Below are 20,911 nucleotides of genomic sequence, written 5' to 3' on the forward strand. Positions count from 1 at the left end.
TCTTCAGCATCCTTGTCATAACTTGAAGTGGGATAGTGAAATTTCTCTTGATTCTTGGGTACGGTCTTTGGGCCAAAGAGGTTGAGAGCCTCTTCAGCAAGGCCTGGTCACCAATCCCAAGATCAGCTATGTGAACCTTGTGCTCAGCCTGCAAAGCCAGCTTTGAGAAGCTGGACTTAAGATCACTAGCAAAGAAAGCTCAGAGCCCATTCTTTTGGGCTTGAACCACTCTAAGTGACATCTTAACACACATCTTACAGATGGTGGTGCTATAGCTTTGTCCAAGATGTGTACAGCAAAATTTGATGGTGATGCACAATGGATATTTTCTGGCTGTAATTAAGACAGAACTTGAGGCTGCTGGTCTGCTTCTTGGACATGTGAGAAAAACTGATGCTGTATGTTTTCCTGTCACAGGAGACCAAAGAAATGTAAATGTTTGGCCTTTTGGCTTGCTATTGTAATCCCATTGAAAACAGACAGGGCCAGTGAGGCAGCAGTTATTGAAAAAAAATAATAAAACTTAGCTAAGTGCCAAAAAAATTTAACAAGGAAATACAATTAGGGTAAGTTTTATGAGGAAAGCCAAAGTTAATGAGAGGGATTCCTCTGAAGTGCTATAGAGCCACATGAAGAAAACCATCCAGTGGCCACTGAGGTTTAAGAGGAACTGAAAAAGAGCTAATGAGCTGCTGCAGTATGGAATTACTATACATAAGCAAAGAAAGACTTTTGCCTTTCTACACAACTCTTGCAGTTTGTCTGTTCAGCACCAATATATGATCACATGACCTAATTATTTAACTGAATAAACCTGCTTGTCTTCAGAGAAATAATCACGTAATGGAATTCTTTTATTCACTAGTCAAAAAATCATTTTCCATCAGTTTATCCAAGATGTAATATTAGCATGTTACTTAATCAAAACAAATTTACTTTATAATGTTCTGGTTTTAAATGACACCTTTAAAAGAGAAAAAGGATTGCAGACTAACCTCTACTTCTGCTGCCTGGGACTGTAAAAGCTGCCGTAGACGAAGTATGTCTTTCTCTATTTGTTGAATCCTAACCACTCTCACCTAAACAGAAAACAAGATACTACAGTCTGCTGCTTTGTTTCAAGAAACAAATAAAAAATATATATATAAAAAAAATCATAATTAAATCAAGATTACCCCAAAGTTTACAAGCACTGTACAGTTTCAACAAACAGAAAATTTGAAGCAGATAGTTACTAAGATATTAAACCAAATGTGTTTTTCTTTAAAAAGAAAATTGGCATTTGCATACCATGTATTTATTAGATTTATATTCAGCTTGTTGCACAGTTCATAGTGGATTCCATAGAGACATTCATTTACTTATTATGAATGTTGCTACTGAATCCGCTATGAATCATGGAGAAAGCGGAATACAAATCTAATAAATACATTTCCGAAATCAAAGTAACAGATGTATGTCTAATATAAAAGGGAAAACACTTAACTCTAGAGCTGCATATTGCATCTGTGGTTTGTGCAGCCTACAGTAACGTAAGATTAATAAAACAGCTAAAGCCATATTTAAATACACAGATTTTGAGAACAGCAATGCATTCATAGATAATTAATGCTATTATTTATCAACTTCACTGGCTCCCAGTAGTAGAAAAGGCCAAATTTAAATATTTAACCTTGCTTCTCAAGATTTGAAAGAAAAGGGCCTCCTCACATATAACCAGCAGTTTGGAATGGTTTGTGATGAAAAGAAAATTACGCTGCATTCAGAAATGTCTGCAGATTCCTTTGTTAGGGGAAATGCAACTTATCTGAAATAGATACATGGCATTTTCAGTCACGCTTCCATTTCTACAAAACACTCTACTCCCTAGAAGCTCACCTAGAAATAAACTATATAGGGGCCGATGCAATACAGTGCATTCAGCCAAGCGCAGTTTAACCTTATTCTATAAGGGGATTGGCACGTCCAAAACGCGTGTCCAATCTCCCGCGAAAATAGCAGCGCTCATCACATGCAAATGCATGTTGATGAGGCAATTAGCTATTCTCCCGAGATCCCAAAAAAAAAAAAGGTGTGCCCGACCCACACATTTTTATGCTCAGACATTAACGCCTGCCCAGAATAGGCATTAGTTTGAGCAGCACAAAAAAGTGTACAGAAAAGCAAAAAATACTGCTTTTCTGTACACCTTCCGACTTAATATCGTGGCGTTAGGAAAATGGGCGATCAACACAGAGTGCCCATTTTCCGCACTGATTTATTGCATTAGCCCCATAGCTTTTAGGAAAAAAAAAGTTTAAATTCCTGGTTTAAACTCAGCATGGCTTTATCCAAATTCATAATAGGAATAAATGGGTTGTTTTTTAAATAATAGCAGCACTGAAAGATTGCAATGTTTTATTATTTTAATGTGATTTATTGTATATCTGACCAGATTTGTTTGGGGGATATAGAAAATCAGAAATAAACTGTATCCTGTCAGGTGGCTATGAAAAATATTTATTTTTGTCACATTGCAGATCAGTTTTAAGTTAGTAATACTTGTATGTCTGTCTGGAATTTGTCCTTAATTTTATGTTGATGCCTTCTACGTATATGATGCTGCTAATGTACAAACTGCTTTGAGCGCTCGGCAAAGACCAGGAAGGCAGTATAGAAATCTTTCTAAATAAAAAATAAAAACCATAACCTGATATTAATATGTATTTTAGCACAATCAAGTTTTATTTTTATATAATGCTGAAAGCTATACAGAGCTGCACAAAATACACCAGTACTGGAATACAATGAATGATTAATGAGTTAGAGAATTACAGAGACAATCACCACAAAATATTTAAGGGGGAACAAAGTGAAATGAACAAGATTGTGGACCATGTAGAAATAGTGGTATGCTAGATTACAGAGGAAAAAGAATAGTAGAAAGCCCTTCTGACTCAAATTAAAATAACTCATCATTCAACATTTCTGGCTGGCCACTGACAGATCTCACTGTGACACATTTGAGAAAATAGGTTTTAAATATATTATTCTAAGGAAGGAGGAGATGATTCCACATAAGGAAGAACTGGCAAAAGTCTGTTTCTGCTCCTGTACCCCCCTTCCCCCATTCACAAAATCTGCCTTCACTATTACAAAGAATCCAAGCAAGGAGGAACGAGAGATACAGCGGGTTCTGGTAAGGTAAGATCTGTGACACAGAGGTACCATTCTCTCTACCCGCCCACCCCTTGACCTACACAATATGATCCCATACAAAATGCCTTCATGGCACTGGAAAGCGAATACTCCAGAAAAAGCATCTCAAGTGGTAAAAGCAAGTTTGCTTACTGTAAACGGTAGCAGGATGAATTAGCCATGCTGTCATGGGATCTGTCAATCAGGTCCGGGAGGCGGAGCTTGTCAAAGCAAAGATCAGAGCTTTGCTCTCTGCGGTTGTGCGTGTGTTCCCGCGCAGGAAAGTAACGGAATCTCCTCAGTCTGTGATTAAGCCTTAGTGTAGCTGAAGACTTGGTGACTGCCAGGGAGGAGGGTGGGTCAGCATGGCTAATTCATCCTGCTATCTACGGAAACACCGTTTACAGTAAGCAAACTTGCTTTTTCCCATCGATAGCAGGGCTGAATTAGCCATGCTGTCATGGGAGTCCCAAGCTCCCTGACAGTGTGGCGGTCACCGTAGACAGGAGGATAGAGATTGCAGTATTGCTTGCCCTATCTTTGCTTCAGTGGCTGCTTGTTGATCAAGGCAGTAGTGAGATGTGAAGGTATGGAGCGATGATCATGTTGCTGCTTTGCAAATGTCTATGGGTTGCACATTCTTAAGGTGTGCCAAGGAGGCTGCTACTGCTCTGACTTGGTGAGCTTTAGGAGCAGAATGTAGTTGTAAATTCTGTTTATCATAACAGAATTTAATGCATTGTGCTATCCAGCAGGAGATGATGCGTTTAGCCACTGGTAATCCAGGTGCCTTCGGATCAAAGGAGACAAAGAGTTGAGAAACACGGGAGTCCGAGTTTGTCCTTTCTTTGTAGTATGCTAAAGCTCTTTTACAATCTAATGTATGCAGTAATTTTTCCCTATCATTTGCATGAGGTTTAGGAAAAAAGGTGGGTAATTCCATGGTCTGATTGAGATGGAATTGAGAAACCACTTTTGGTAGGAAGGATGGGTGAGTTTGGAGAACTACCTTTTGGTGATGAAATTGTAAATATGGAGAATAATGGACCAAGGCCTGTAATTCACTAACTCTACGTGCAGATGTTACTGCAACTAGGAATACAACTTTCCATGTGAGGTATTTAAAATGTGCCGAGTCCATGGGTTCAAATGGGGAAAGCATGAGCTGTTCCAGAACTATGTTGAGGTTCCACGGAACCGGAGGCTTAGAGATCGGAGGACGAATGTGAGTTAGCCTCTTAATGAAATGAGATAGTAAGGGGTGACTGGATATAGGAATATTGTTAACTGGTCTATGATATGCCCCTATGGCACTGAGATGAACTCTGATGGATGATGTTGCTAGACCAGCTGTATAGTAGTGTATGAAGATAATCAATGAGCAACTCAGGTGAGCAGTCCAATGGAGGTACACCTGTGGAAGGGCACCAGGTAGAGTAATGTTTCCATTTATAGCTATAATTTTCCTTGTGGAGAGGTTCCTGGATTCTAACAAGATGAATTGTGCAGAGGTGGAAACTCCCTGTTCTGATAGAAGGAGCCTCCAAATCTCCACGCTGTCAAGTAGAGAGATGAGTGTAGCGGGTGTAGAAGCATCCCTTGATCTTGGCAGAGAAGATCCTGGCGATTCGGTAATCGAATTGGATCCATGTTGGATAGTCGGAGAAGGAAACTGTACCACAGTTGCTTCGGCCAAGTCGGGGCTATGAGTATCAGTTGAGCTTTGTCTGCTATGCATTTCTGAATTGTCCTTGTTATGAGTGGTATGGAAGGAAAGGCGTATAGGAGGCCTGTTGTCCACGGGATGAGGAAGGCATCTTGAGCGATCCTGAATTGGCTTGGTTTTATTGAGCAGAATTTGGGAACTTGAGCATTGATCTCTGTTGCAAAGAGATCTATTGAAGGTGTCCCCCACTGCATGAATATGTCTTCGGCTATTTCTGTATTGAGTGCCCATTCGTGAGGATGAAAGATGCGGCTTAGCTTGTCCACTCTTGTGTTTGCAACTCCTGGTAGGTAAGTTGCCTGGAGATGTATGCAATTTTGGTGAGCATGTTCAAAGATTGTCAAGGTCTCCTTGCAAAGGGACCATGAACCGGACCCTCCTTGTTTGTTGATGTAAAACATTGCGACTTGGTTGTCCGTGTAGATCATGACCCTGCGCCCTTTCAGGTGGTCTTGGAACACTCGTAGTGCATTCCGAATTGCTCTGAGTTCCAATAAATTTATTTGCAGGTTCTGTTCCGAGATTGTCCATAACCCTTGTGTTTCGTAAATCTCGAGGTGTGCACCCCAGCCCTTGCGAGACGCATCTGTGGTTAAGACTGCGTTGTGAGGAGGGGAACTGAACAATGCTCCCTTGGATAGGGTGGAGTCTAGGAGCCACCATGTTATATCTTTTCTCATTTCAGCGGTTAGTGATAACTTCTGTGTCAATGGTTGTGAGTGTTGTTTCCACTGACGTTTCAAGCCCCATTGCAGGTGTCTCATGTGTAGCCTGGTGTTGGGAACCATGAAATTCGCCGCTGCCATGTGGCCGAGGACTACTAAAACCTGTCTCGCTGAAGGTCTCTGAGTCTGGTTCAAGGTGTGTAACAGAGTACGGAATTGTGAAATTCTGTCGCTTGGTAGGTATGCCCTGTTGCACGTAGTGTCCAGGCATGCTCCTATGAACTGTAACTGTTGTGTTGGTTGTAGGTGTGATTTCTAAAAATTGATCACCAATCCTAATTCTTGCAAGCATTGTATCACTCGATGGAGGTGTTCAAGTAAGATGTTTGGAGTTGGGGCGATTATGAGCCAATCGTCCAGATATGGAAAGATGGTTATACCTTGTTGTCCGAGATGAGCCACCACCACTACCATGCATTTGGTGAACACCTTGGGTGCAGCCGATAGTTGAAAAGGGGAAAACTTTGTATTAGTAGTGTTGATGCCTGTAGCGAAAGCAGAGGTAATGCCACGAGGATGGGTGGATTGGAATGTGTATGTAAGCATCCTTCAGGTAGATGGAACACATCCAATCGTTGGTTTGAATCAGAGGAAGGATTGATTTCAACGATACCATTTTGAATTTCTCTTTGGTGAGAAACTTGTTCAATTCTCTTAGGTCTAGGATGGGGCGAAGGCCACCCAACTTCTTGGGTATGAGGAAGTATGGGGAATAAAATCCCACTGATTTGGTCCTGGGGTAAATCTGTCAAATTGCTTGTTGTTTGCGAAGCAAAGCAATTTCCTCCCTCAGTTGTGGTTGGACGTTGTGAATCTGGAGTGTGGAAAGATGAAGTAATATGGGTTTTGTGACAAATTGGAGTTGTTAGCCGTGACGTACTATCTCCAAAACCCATTGATCGGATGTTATTCTCTCCCAGGTTGTCAGGCAGGAATGAATCCTGCCGAGTGGTGCTTGATGTTGTGGTGGTGGCTGGGTAACTAAAAAGATGAAGTCGCTTTCACAGCAGTAGCCAGCTGTTGTGCCTGTCTCTGGTTACGTGGTTTACCTCTATGTTGGTTTGAGGTATTCTGTTGGGGAGCAGGACGCTGGTACGCAGGGTAAGTCTGTGTATGAAAGGAATGATAAGATCTGTAGGGTCTCCTGGCATATGATTGCCTACGAGTAGATCCAATATATCGACGTGTGGTCGAATAGTTAGGATGCTAGAGCTTCTTCTTTCAGTTTACCCACTGTGTCCTGAAATCGTTCTCTGAACAGGTTATCTCCTGTACATGGGAGGTTCGTTAGTTTCTCGTGCAAATCTTCACGTATGGAACTTGAACGTAACCATGCTAGTCTGCGGGCTGCAATGGCTGCTGCCGATGCCCTAGACAATGTTTCATATGCTTCGTAGATTGACCGCAAAAGGTGCCGAGAACACTCTTCTATGTCATGAAGAGGCGGAGGTATCTGATCCGCAGTCGAGGAAAGCATACCTTTTATAGCTTGTATGCACTCATATAGGTATTGTATTTATTTATTTATTTAAAATCTTTTCTATACCGTCGCTAAATCATATACCATTGCAACGGTTTACATGTAGGCACATAAATTAATGTAAGTGAGGGCGTACAATAGTACATTCTAACAGGTGCCGCTAAAGGTTCGGTTACGATATATCATTAAAGACAATCAATTGTTTAGTGGGGTAGGTCATGACCAGTTGTACCAGTGAGGTACTGTTCACGTGTAAAATTCACTATCCATAGTGTTATAATTATGTTTATAGTGATGTAGAGTTCGTGGACCAATTTACTGTACAATCCTAGATGCTGTGCGCCGGTGTTCTTCTGCCTGTTTCTAAATATTTCCTATTCTCCCGTCTCTTTATAAAATGCTTGTTTGAAAAGCCATGTTTTTAAACTTTTCTTAAATGCTTTGAGAACTCTTTGCAATCTGATCTCTAGAGGCATTGTGTTCCAAAGTATGGGGCCTGCTAGTGATAATATTCTCTCTCTCACTTGGGTTAATCTTGCCGTTTTTACTGAAGAAATGGTTAAGAGTGCTTTATTTGCAGATCGAAGGTTTCTGTGTGGGACGTGTACTCTTAATGCTGTGTTTAGCCAGTCCAATTTCTCATCATGTATTAGTTTATGTATGGTATATAGGGTTTTGTATTTAATTCTGTGTTCGATAGGTAACCAATGTAGTTCCGCTAGGGTTTCAGTTATATGGTCCCTCCTCCTTTTTCCAGATAGTATTCTAGCTGCTGTGTTTTGAAGTATTTGGAGTGGTCTTAATATTGTGTTTGGGAGTCCTAATAGAAGGGCATTACAGTAGTCCATGCTGGAGAAAATTAGTGCCTGTAGAACTGTTCGGAAATTAGTGTTAGTGTTAGTAGTGGTTTTAGTTTTCTGAGTACCATGAGTTTAGCATAGCCTTCCCTTACTTTCAGTGATATGTGCTGATTTAGATTGATTTCAGGGTCCATTATTATTCCAAGGTTTCGTACTTTTTCAGCTAGTTTAATTGTCTGGTTGTTATTGAGGGTTATTGGCGTTTGGCTGATTTCATTATTTTTCCGTTCTAAGTGTAGAAATTCCTGTTTTATCAATATTAATCACAAGTTCCATTTGGTTTAGTAGTTGTCTTATAATGTCTAGGTACATGTTAGCCAGGTTTAGTGTTTTTTCTAATGTGTCTTCTATAGGTAGAATTAGTTGAATATCGTCTGCATATATGTAGTGTGTGATTCCTAGTCCTGCAAGCAGATGGCATAAGGGCAGCATGTATATGTTAAAGAGGGTTGCAGACAATGCTGATCCCTGCGGTACTCCTGTTTTGAGATTGATTTTTTCTGAGAATGTATTGTTGATCTGAACTTGGAAAAACCTGTTATTTGGTATGAACTGAACCAGTTTATTGTTTTGCTGTGTAATCCGATTTCTTTTAGTCTATTTAGTAGTATTTATTGTTTACTGTATCGAAGGCTGCTGATAAGTCTAGCATTATTAGAATGTAGTGTTTACCGCTATCAAAAACCTCTTAGAATGTTATCTGTTAGCAAGAGAAGTAGTGTCTCCGTGCTGTAATGCTTTATATAGACTATGCAATAAAGGCAGTATAGGTAATCGAGGGTGGGAGTGTGGACTGGCCTGCCTGTCCTAAAGGAAAATACATTATCATGTAAGAACTAATTTCACCATCCTCTTCATCCAAGCAGGCCAGTCCACACAACTGGGACATACCAAAGCTACTTTCTCTTAGGGTGGGAGGCGGCCTGAGCTCCCTTTCAACACTACCCTCACAAAGGATGTCTTCACAAACTCAAATCCAGACAGTTATACCTGGAAAAGGTATGTAAGGAAGACCATGTCACTGCTTTACAAATTTCCGATGGAGAATCCAGCTGTAACTCCATCCAAGACACAATCTGTGCTCTGGTAGAATGAACCCTAATCTGTTTGGGCAAAGGCAAATTGGAATCCACAGAGGCTACCAACACACCACCATGGCATGAGAAGCTGCATACCCCTTCTTCACCCCCCATGAAAAACAAAAATATGATCTATTTTCCAAAATTCCTTAGTAACTTTAAGGTAGAACAAAAGATGCCTCTTCATGTCCAAGGGACGCAACACCTGAAAATCTTGCCCAGAGATGGAATCGAGAACGACCGATTCAAGTCAAACTCTGAAATAACCTTTGGCAAAAAGGAAGGCACTGTCCTAATTTGCACTCTATCAGAATTAATTGTTATAAAAGCTGTTGGAGAGGGGAAAAGGTAGGCCCGGACAAAAACACCAGCACCAAATCTAGATCTCAAGGCACAGGAAACCTTAATAGAGGATTAATACTCTTAACACATCTCCAGAACCTAGAAACATCCAGGTGTGAAGTCAAAGTCTTGAACTACAGCAAGCTAGAGCTGCTACTTGCATTGTCAGAACATTAAAGACAAGCCCCTTAATCAAACCCTGCTTTAGAAATTCCTGAATCAAGGGGATAGGCACCCAAGCAGGCTGACACACATGTTATGAACACCAATGCTCAAAACTCCACCAGACCTGAATGTAAGCCAATGACGTAGAACACTTCTGAGCTCTTAACTCATTGCTCACTATAACCGTTGAGACAGTGGAGCCTTTAAGGGCTAAATCTTAAGACAAAATTGATCAGGATTCTCGTGGAGGATTGGTCCTTGGTACAGCAAGTCCTTGGCACATCGGCAAACTGAACAGATTGTCAACTAACAGACGTTGAAGATCCGCATACCATGGCCTCCAAGGCCATTCTAGAACCACCAGAAGAACCAGGCCTAGGTGACAAGCTATTTTCTGAAGCAATCTGCCTATTATTGGGCATGGAGAAAAGACATACTAACATTCTGTCCTATGACCAACTTTGTACTAGACTTTGCCGAGGGATTGAGGATCCCATCTGTGGATATAAAAGCGATGTACCTTCACATTCATGTTGCTTGCCATCAAATCTACCCAAGGCGGACCCTATTGGGAGATGATGAGCTGAAAAACTTCATTTATCAGCACTCATTCCCTCGGGTCGAGAATGTGATGACTGAGAATCTGCTTGAATGTTGTACACACCTGCTATTTGAGAGACCGATAGAGCTTGAAGATGCTGCTCCACCCATGGCAGGATATCCATTTTTTGAGAAACCTGTTGACATTGTGTTCCTCCCTAGTGATTTATGTAGGCTATTGGTTTGGCGTTGCCCAACATCACTCTCACTGATTTCCCAATCAACCGGTCTGTCAATCTCAATAGCCAAGCAAATCCGCCGAGCTTCCAGTCGAATGATGAACCAACCTATCTCCTCAGGAGACCACTGACCCTGTATCACCAATTCCTAGCATGGGCTCCCCAGTCTTGGAGATTCACATCTGTGGTCACCACTATTCATTCGGGAATCAAGTCCATTCCCTTGTTGAAATGTTCTTTCTGCAGCCACCAGAGTAACTCTTGCTTCACTGCTGACAGAAAAGACAGTCTCATCATGAACTCATGATACTGAGGGCTCCATCGAGAGAGTAAGGTTCCCTGAAGAGGATGCATGTGTGTCCTGGCCATGGCACCAATTCCAGAGTCACCGCCAGGGACCCAAGAGTCTGCAGGTAAGATCACACAAATACATTTAAAAACCCTAATCATATTTAGCAGTTCTTAAATTGAGGCATCCCTGCTTCTTACCAGCCTTTAAAACTTTATCAGCTTAAGAAATTAAGATGAGAAGGGGGTTAACCAGTCTTTTGCACAAAGTGCTATATATATATGATTATCTTCCTGTTGGTGGAAGTTAGTTTGTGTGCACCTGATGCAAAGAGCCCTTGGCTCTCAGAGTATTTATTTATTTATTTATAACTTTTTTTATACCGAAGTTCAGGTAACAGAATTACTTATCACTCCGGTTTACATTATAACAAGTAGAAAACAATGGCAACATATGTCTTACAATGAACAAGGGAGTGAACAACTTGGATAATATAACATAACATAACTAGGAACAGTAGCAGTATGCACTATTAGAGCGAAACTAGCGCATGGGGAGGGAGGTTTGCTAATGGGGGGGGAGGGGGAAGGAAGGTTGTTCGTGGAGGGGGGGAGGAGGGAGAAATTTCTTATTGATGAGTAAAAACATGAGCATAGGTTCTGGACGTCAACAGTATGAAAACAGTCTATGGGAGCTGTGGAAGACTAAGTAAGTTAAGGGAATGCTTGACCGAATAGCCATGTCTTGAGTCTTTTTTTTAACGTGTTGGGGCAATGTATCAGCCTTAGCTCCGGAGGAAGCAGATTCCACTGTTTGGGGCCTGCTGTGGATAGAGCTCTTTTACTTAAAGATGTTTTCATGGGAGGTGCATGTAGAGTTCCTCTTCGTTCTAATCTTAGCGGTCGGGAAGAGGTGTGAAGCTGAAGAGGGATTCTGAGGTCCAGTGGAGTGTTGTTGAATATGGCTTTGTGGGTGATTGATAGAAGTTTAAACAGGATTCGAGATTTGACTGGGAGCCAGTGGAGCTTCTTTAGAATTGGTGTTATATGATCTCTTTTGTTGGATTTAGTGAGACACCTTGCTGTAGCGTTCTGTAACAGATGAAGAGGCTTTAGGGTGTAGACTGGGAGACCGTGAAACAGTGAATTACAGTAGTCCATTTTCGAGAAGATGATTGATTGTAACACTGACCTGTTAGGTCAGTGTTACCTGTTAGGTCAGTGTACACTGACCTGTTAGGTCAGAGTACAAGTCTGACCTCTGGAGGCTAGAGTGGAAAACTTGGAAAAGCGGAGGCAGACAAAAAGGTAGATAGAGGAGACCTTCAAGGACATAGTAGAGTGGTCCCAACTCCAGTCTAGCAGCCTTTGTACTCTTTTGGAGGAGTAAGATCATCTGGCAGAAGACTATCAATTTGGTGAGGCAGGAAGTGATCATATAGCTAGGACCTGCACTCCAGGTGATGCCTTCATCCTCTCACACAGAGGTTGTCTCTCCAGGGGTCCATGATCAGGAGAGAAGGCTTAGGCCAGCTGTTGTAATGGGTTATTTGATCATTAGGAATGTAGATCGCTGTATGGGTAGTGGAGGTGAGGATCGTGGACCTCATGCGTCACCTAGATGAGATTTTAGAGAGTGCCAAGGAGGAGCCAGTTGTCATGGTACATGTGGTACCAATGACAGGAAGATGCAGGAGGGAAATTCTGGAGGCTAAACTTAGGAAAGTGTAATCCATAACCTCCAGGGGTGCATTCTTAGAAATGGTTTCTGTTCCATGCTTTAGAACCCAGAGGCAGATACTGTGAGGTAACTAAGGCAATGGATGTGATTGCTCCTATCCAAACCGTTACTGCAAGACACAGCAACTCCTTATGGTACCATTCTGGACAAAAAAGCTTTGAGCAGCAGATCCGAAAATTGGAGAAAAGATGACAAAAGCCTAAATCATCCCAGGATGAAGACATACTCAACACTAAAATAAAACACTATATACTTACAATTAAGCAAGCCAAAAAGAAATACTATGAAAAAAATTCTTGACATAACTTCTAATAGTCCTGAGAAGATATTTCAAATTATTTCCAGCTTGATGGGATATAAGTCAGTCAGATATTGAAACTGATTAGATTTTCATAGATCGATTTTGTGACTACCTTTAACACAAAAATTAACACAAGAAGAGAAGAATTTGAATCTAAATCTATTCAGACTTCTTCCTCAGAAAATATTAGTTTTTCCATCTTCTAGTGAAGATAAAGCAGAGTTGCTTACTGTAACAGGTGTTCTCCTAGGACAGCAGGATTTTAGTCCTCACATGTGGATGACATCATCAGATGGAGCCCGCATGGAAAACTTTTGTCAAAGATTCTAGAAACTTTGGCAGACTGAGCATGCCCAGCCAGCCACTATACGTGTATCCACGTGAGGTCCCCCCTTCAGTCTCGTAAGAGCAAAATACGGGTGAAAAAGTAAAACAAAACGAAGGTGAACCCAATATCGTGGGGAGGCAGGCGGGATTCCTGAGGACAGCAGGATTTTAGTCCTCACATGTGGGTGACATCATCAGATGGAGCCCACATGTGGGTGACATCATCAGATGTCCTAGGAGAACATAGTAACACAGTAATAATGGCAGAAAAAGACCAAAATGGTCCATCTAGTGTGCCCAGCAAGCTTCCCAAGGTAGTAACTGCTGCTCCGTGCAGCTTATCCCCACGTTTCTGTTAAGGGTAGTAACTGCCGCTCTGTGCCGTTAAGCTTTTTTTTATTTATTCCCATCCTCTAGCCCAGAGCTTTCCAAACTTTTCATGTTGGTGACACACTTTTTAGACAAACATAATTTCGGGACACAGTAATTAGTCTACAAGCAAACCGGAGGTTAAAGGTTAAATGAACGAAATGTATTTCGACAATTTATGTATGTTTCCTTAAATATATACATAATAAAATGTTTCACGACACAACATATCTTGTGAAAACCTTTTGTTTATATTAAAAATATATAATATTCCAAGATTAATGTTATTGTTATAATTTATGAGTAACAATAATAAAACAAAGTTATTGTGTTATTCAATTTACCTCTTTAATGAGATATATGAGCTTGATGGGATGAACACAGCTTTTGAATATTTGGTGTTAATAAAAAAGTCCAAAGGGTCTTCTGCATAATTTTAAAAAGCTGGCCAGTTTCACACTATATAATTATTTGATAGCCTCATTCAACTAATTCTATATGGCTATGAGAGTGAAATCTGGAATTTATAGGAAGGGACAGAATGTCAATATAAATCCTGCACCTCCAGTTCTGTAACTCTGTGCATCCACTGAAATTCCCCCAAACAATGGAGCTTGGATGTTTCCCTTACAGCTCATCATACTAAAAGATATTTTCAAATGCTGGTGTCACCTCACAGTAACAGCAGCACAAACACCTTCCACTGCCAGGCACATTGTGAACTAAAATAAAACCTCGCAAAAAAGACACTCAAAATCTATACTGCAATCCCATTGTAACATAACAGTAATAACACCAAGGACTCAAACAACAATAACCCTACCTGTGAAAAAGCATGGGTAAATATTACACTGGGTCCTAGAATACCAATACACCACCTATTGAGGAAACAAAACAAACCCGATTGCTATAGATCCCTATGCTAGCAGAATCTCTCATCATGGTCACATACACAGAGCAGAGACAGACCCTCACCAAATACAGAATACAAAATAAAGGAGCTCAAATTAGACAAAAACTGAAATGGAAACTCCAAGAAGCCAGACTCTGTGTTTTAACAATGGAAAAACAGAACCACCATTCCTCATAAAACAAACAAAATCAAGAAACATAAAGCATCAGTTATAATAGTAAAACCATACTAATAAAAGAATATTTTAAAACTACTGATAAATAGAATTTCTATTAATTAAAATCATATACATTTTTTACAATTTCCCAGAGGTTATCCTCTCTCACACAGACTCACATGTCCATTCTCTCTCACACATACACTGTCACATACATACACATTCATGCTCTTATACCCACCATACCCTCTCGCTCTCACAGACACTGACACACTCTCAGGCTCTAAGACACTCTCTCCCCCTCCACACACACCCCACACACAAACTCTTACTCCCCTGGATTTTCTCATACACACTCTCTCTGGCTCCCTCACATACACACAAACACACACACCCAGGCAAGTTCCCAATCATTCTCACACAAACACACACACCCAGGCAAGCTCCCAGTCATTCTCACACACTAAAACTGACCCCCAGGCAGGCTCCCATTCATTTTCACACCACTCCCTCACCATCCCCCAGGCAGGTACCCATCCATTCACACATATACACCCCCAGGCAGGCACCCATTCATACACATGCACACACTAAAGGCAGACCCCCTCTCTTTCTTTTGCCAGCAACCTCGGAGCCTCTCTCATTCCTCTGCTGCCACTGATGCCGCATGGCTATTGGGGAGGCGCTGATTGCTGCTATTGGCACTGAAGCCCATTATGCTGCCTCCTCTGTGCAGGCCCCGTGGGTTTCCAGTTCCTCCATGTTGATCTCGTACATTGTGAGATCCGCATAGAGAAAGTGCTACTCTTGACATTAACAAAGATTACATGTGCCAATCAGTAAAAAGTAATTTATTTCTTTTTTTTTTTTACCTTTGCTGTCTGATCTTAGTTTTCTAATTGGTTGGTCCCAGGCTTTTTTGTTCCACCTCCCCTTTCTTATTTTTTTGCCAGTTCATTTCATATTGTCTTTTTTTCTATTTCTTTTCTCTCCATCTATCTTCTTCCCTCAAACATACAGTCAGGTTCTCATTCTCACATGCTTTCTCTCTCTCTCACACACACACAGGCTCTCACTCTCACATGCTCTCTCTCTCATACAATCATTCATACATACACAGTCTCTCTCTTGCACATGCTGTCTGACTCACACACCCAGGCTCTCTCTCACTCCCACATGCTGTCTTGCTCATGCACAGGCTCTCACTGTCACATGCTGTCTCTCTCTCACACACGCACACAGACTCTCACATGCTGTCTCTGCAAACATTGAGATCCTCACTCCCACACCCAATCTCTCAACTCACACAGGCACCCAATCTCTCAACTCATCTCATACACGCACACAATCTCTCAATTCAGCTCATACAGGCACCCAATCTCTCAACTCAGCTCAGCTCATACAGGCACCCAATCTCTCAACTCAGCTAATACACGCACTCTACGGGCCCTCAGCCTCTCTCTTACCTCTGGGCCTCCTCTTCACGGGTCGCTGCAGGATCAGCTCTGCAGCGGCCCTGATCTTCTCGGGCCGATCCGATCCGCGGTGGGGGCCCTGCTACGGGCCTCTTCTCGCCCGCTGCAACAACGCGGCTCCTCTTCTGCACGCGGCTGCTTCATCTCCTTCCTGCCCGTGCGGCTCCGGCAACATTTTTCTTCTGGGGCCGCGTGGGCAGGAAGGAGGCGGAGCACCTGCATGTTTAGACGTGCCCTTTTTCTTCGGGCTGTGGTGACGTGAACTCACCACGGCCTTACCGATCTTCCGGCTGTGTGTCTGCGGCACACAGCACAACGATTCTTCGCTGCTCAGCCGCCAGTGGGGTGAGCTCCACCGGCGGCCGCATTGGCTCCCACTTGCCGGTGTGTCACGTGCACCGGGCTTGCGCGACACACCGGCACACCTCAGGCGACACACACTTTGGAAAGCTCTGCTCTAGCCTTTAGGGATCCACAGTGTTTATCCCATGCCCCTTTGAAATCCTTCACAGTTTTAGTCTTCACCACTTCCTCCAGAAGGGCATTCCAGGCATCCACCACCCTCTCAGTGAAGAAATATTTCCTGACATTGGTTCTAAGTCTTCCTCCGTGGAGTTTCAAATCGTGACCCTTAGTTCTACTAAATTGTTTCCAATGAAAAAGGTTTGTTGACAACCATGGATCATTAAAACCTTTCAAGTTTCTGAAGGTCTGTATCATATCACCCCTGCTCCTCCTCTCCTCCAGGGTATACATATTCAGGTTCTTCAATCTCTCCTCATAAGTCATTCGATGGAGACCACCCATCATTTTGGTTGACCTTCTCTAGTCCGCATTCATCCTGACTCTGTCTCCTTTGAGATACGGTCTCCAGAAACTGAACACAGTACTCCAGGTGAGGCCTCACAGAGGACCTGTACAAGGGGATTATCACTTCCCTTTTCTTACTATATATTCCTCTCTCTATGCAGCCTAGCATTCTTCTTTTGGCTATTGCCGTGTCACACTGCTTCGTCGACTTCAGGTTGTTAGACACTATCACCCCAAGGTCTCTCTCCTGCTCCATGCACATCAGCCCTTCATCCCCCAACTCATATAGTTTTTTTGGATTACCACACCCCATATGCATGACTCTGCATTTCTTCGACCATTCTTCCAGCTTCCTTAAATCCCGTCTCATTCTCTGTATTCCTTCCGGCATGTCCACTCTGTTGCAGATCTTAGTATCTGCAAATAGACAAACTTTACCTTCTATCCCTTCCGCAATGTCGCTCATGAAGATGTTGAACAGAACCAGTCCCAACACCGATCCCTGTGGCACTAAACAACATTCTCTCTTCAGAGTTGGTTCCATTTACCATCACCCGTTGTCTTCTATCGATCAACCAGTTTGTAATCCACACCAACACCTTGGAGCTGATTCCCAAGCTTCTCATTTTGTTGATGAGTCTTCTATGTGGGACCATATCAAAAGTTTTACTAAAATCCAAGTAAATTACATCGAGCGCTCTTCCCTGATCCAGTTCTCTAGTCACCCAATCAAAGAAATCAATTAGATTAGTCTGACAGGACCTTCCCCTGGTGAATCCATGCTGCTTCTGATCGGACAACCCACTGGATTGTAGATGGTTCACATCCTTTCCTTCAGCAGAGTCTCCATTAATTTTCCCAATACCAAGGTGATGCTAACCAGCCTGTAGCTTCCAGCTTTTTCTCTGCTCCTACTCTTGTGAAGCGGGACCACCACCGCTCTTCTCCAGTCACTAGGCTCTACACCCTTTTCCAGGGATCTATTGAACAGGTCACACAGTGGAGCCGCCAGCACATCTCTGAGTTCCCTCAGTATTCTGGGGTGAACCTCATCTGTACAGGTAAGCAACTCTGATTACAGAGCTCCAGACTGCCTCCTGGGAACAGAGGGACCCACAGTAACCGAACAAGGTGCTAACGGGCACAACACAACTGCGGCGTTGTGGGAAGCAGGGGCAGTATGGCCCCAAAGAGAGCACGATAAGAACAGTTGGGTTCAGGATTGGAATAGGTTGCGGATGATAGACTGGCCAAAAGCGCTGTCCTGGCGACTATCCCTGTTGAGACAGTAGTGAGCCGCAAAGGTGTGGAGTGAACTCCAGGTCGTGGCTCTGCAGATTTCAGCGATAGGGGCCACCCGCAGGTGGGCCACTGACTCCGCCATAGCCCGCACAGAGTGAGCCTTCACCCTGCTGGCCAGCTGGAGGCCTGCCTGCTCGTAGCAGAAGGCAATGTAATCCGCTAGCCAGTTGGAAAGGGTCTGCTTTCCCTCTGCTGCTCCCAGCCTGTTGGTGTAAAAGGACACAAAGAGCTGGGAGGACTGACTGTGCCTCGCTGTATAATCCAAGCAGAAAGCGAGCACCCGTTTGCAGTCCAGGGTGTGAAGAGCACGTTCCCGTGGATGGGAATGAGGCCGCAGGAAGAACTTGGGAAGGATAATAGACTGGTTGATTTGGAACACAGTCACCACCTTCGACAGGAACTTTGGATGCGTGCGCAGCACTACATGATCTTGGAAAAATTTTGTGTAGGGAGCATATGTAACCCAGACTTGGGTCTTGCTGACCCTGCGAACATAATGATAGCCACCAGGAACATAACCTTCCAGGTGAGGAACTTCAGGTTGCAGGATTTGAGAGGCTTGAACGGATGTCGCATGAGCCTCACTAAGATGACGCTGAGATACCATGGGGTTGCCGGCAGGCTAAGTGGGGGCTTTAGTTGGACTAGGCCCCGCATAAAATGCCTGACCAGTGGCTGGACTGAGGTGGGTGCTCCAGCGACACCCTGGTGGTAGGTGCTGAGGTGCATTCGGACCGAGCTGGTCTGGAGGCTGGACCAAAGACAAATGCCGCAGATAATCCAGCAGGTGGGGGAGGGGACAGGAGAAAGGATCCAGTCCGTGACCCCCGCACCAGATGGAGAAACACTTTCACTTTGAGCTGTAGGATCTGCGAGTGGAAGGTTTCAGAGCTTCAATCAAGATCCTGGACATCTCATCCAAGAGTTGCAAGGGCTGGAGGATCATGCGCTCAACATCCATGCCATGAGGGCCAGTGTCCGAAGGTTCGAGTGGCGCAGGGTGCCCTGTTTCTGTGATAGGAGGTTGGGAGCTGTCCTCAGCAGAACCAGTGCGATCACAGACGGGTCCTGGAGGAGAGGGAACCACATCTGCCTTGGCCAGGAGTATGCCACTAGGATAAATGGTCGTGTCCCCCCCCCCCCCCCCCCGTCTTCTCACAGCTTCGTCAGAGTTGGGAGAAGCGGATTGGGGGGGTATGCGTATATGAGACCTTGTCCCCAGTGAAGGGAGAATGCGTCGCAGGCCGGATGGTCCTTCCCTGGCATCAGGGAGCAGAACATGTTCACCTTGTGATTGTGGGAAGAAGCAAACAGGTCCATGTCCGGCATGCCCCAGCGACAGAATAGGTGGGCTGCTACTGCCAGGTTCAAGGACTACTCGTGTAGTTGGAAGGACCGGCTGAGGCAGTCCGCCAACATGTTTTGGTAGCCCAGCAGGTATGTGGCCTGCAGGTACATCCCTTTGGAGAGGGCCCAATCCCAGACCTGTAGCGCCTCCTGGCAGAGGGGGAAGTAGCCCGTGCTTCCCTGCTTGTTGATGTACCACATCGCCACCTGGTTGTCTGTTCTGATGAGGACAACTTTGGAGGACAACCTGTCCTGAAAGGCCCACAGGGCATACCGTATCGCCCACAATTCCAGAAAGTTTATCTGGCATCAGGATTCAGCCGCAGACCAAAGGCCCTGAGTATGCAGGCTGTCTGTGTGGACCTGCCAACCCTGAGGTGAGGCGTTGGTGGTAAGGGTCACCTGGGGCAGAGCAGATTGTAATGGGAGTCCTATTTCCAGATTGGGTAGGGCTTCCCACTAAGCTAGGGAGGGATGGAGAGGGTCTGTGACCGTCAGAGGCGCTTCCAGATCCTGGGATGCCTGTCGCCACTGATACTGCAAGGCCCACTGTGGGTCCCTCATGTGGAGGCGGGCCAAGGGGGGGTCACATGGATGAGGCTGCCATATTTCCCAGCAGGCGGAGCAGCAGACAGGCTGGTACTGTCGCCCTGTTGCGAACAAGGGTAGCCAGCGAAGAAAGGGCGGCCACTTGATCCCTGGGCAGAAAGGCTTATACCTGTGCTGTATCCAACCTGGCACCAATAGTCCAGCCATGGAGACAGATTGAGATGTGACTTGGGAAAGTTGATAACGAATCCCAGGGTCTGTAAAGTGCTGACCATCAAGGCTAGGGCATTCATGGCCCCGGAGTGTGAATCGCTCCGGATCAGCCAGTCGTCCAGGTATGGAAAGATGTGGACCGAGTGATGCCTAAAGGTAAACAGCCATCACCACCAAGCACTTCGTGAAGACTCATGGGGCTGATGCCAGTCCAAAGGGCAGTACTTTGTACTGAAAATGTCCCCACCTGGAAGCGGAGGCACATCCTGTGGCTGGGGACAATTGCAATGTGGGTGTAAGCCTCCTTCAAGTCGAGGGAGTAGAGCCAGTCTCCTCAGAGGAGGAGTGGAATCAGTGTGCCCAGAGAGATCATCTGGAATTTTTCTCTTATGAGAAAGCAGTTCAACGCCGTGAGGTTGAGAATAGGGTGCAAGCCGCCATTCCTTTTCAGAATGAGGAAGTACCTCGAGTAGAAGCCGTGCCCCCACTGCTCGCAGGGAACCGGCTCTACCACGCCTGCCACTAGAAGGGCGGAAAGTTCCAATTGGAGGATGGCCTGATGGTTGGACAAACCCCACAATGAACATGGGGGAACTGTCTCTGGGAGCCTGCTGAAGTTCAAGCGGTAGCCCTGCCGAACAATGGAGAGGACCCACCGGTCCGAAGTGATCGCTTCCCAGTGGCTGGCGAAATGAAGGAGCCTGCCACCGACTGGGGGATCGGCCGCCATGGGAACCGGTGTTTGCCTCGTGCTCCCTCGTCGCCAGTCAAAAGCCGGTGGATGGG

At 44.4% G+C, this 20,911-nt stretch overlaps 1 protein-coding gene across 1 annotated transcript in view; it reads right to left on the reverse strand.

The window, feature by feature from the left end:
* LOC115073295 (adenomatous polyposis coli protein-like) overlaps nucleotides 1-20,911 on the reverse strand; it is a 459,579-nt gene that overhangs the window by 111,899 nt on the left and 326,769 nt on the right. Inside the window, 1 exon segment of the mRNA XM_029571606.1 lies at nucleotides 996-1,079. Within this exon segment, the coding sequence (XP_029427466.1) occupies nucleotides 996-1,079 (84 nt within the window).

The sequence above is a fragment of the Rhinatrema bivittatum genome, chromosome 1, assembly GCF_901001135.1.
Source record: "Rhinatrema bivittatum chromosome 1, aRhiBiv1.1, whole genome shotgun sequence".
In the NCBI taxonomy this organism is placed as follows: domain Eukaryota; kingdom Metazoa; phylum Chordata; class Amphibia; order Gymnophiona; family Rhinatrematidae; genus Rhinatrema; species Rhinatrema bivittatum.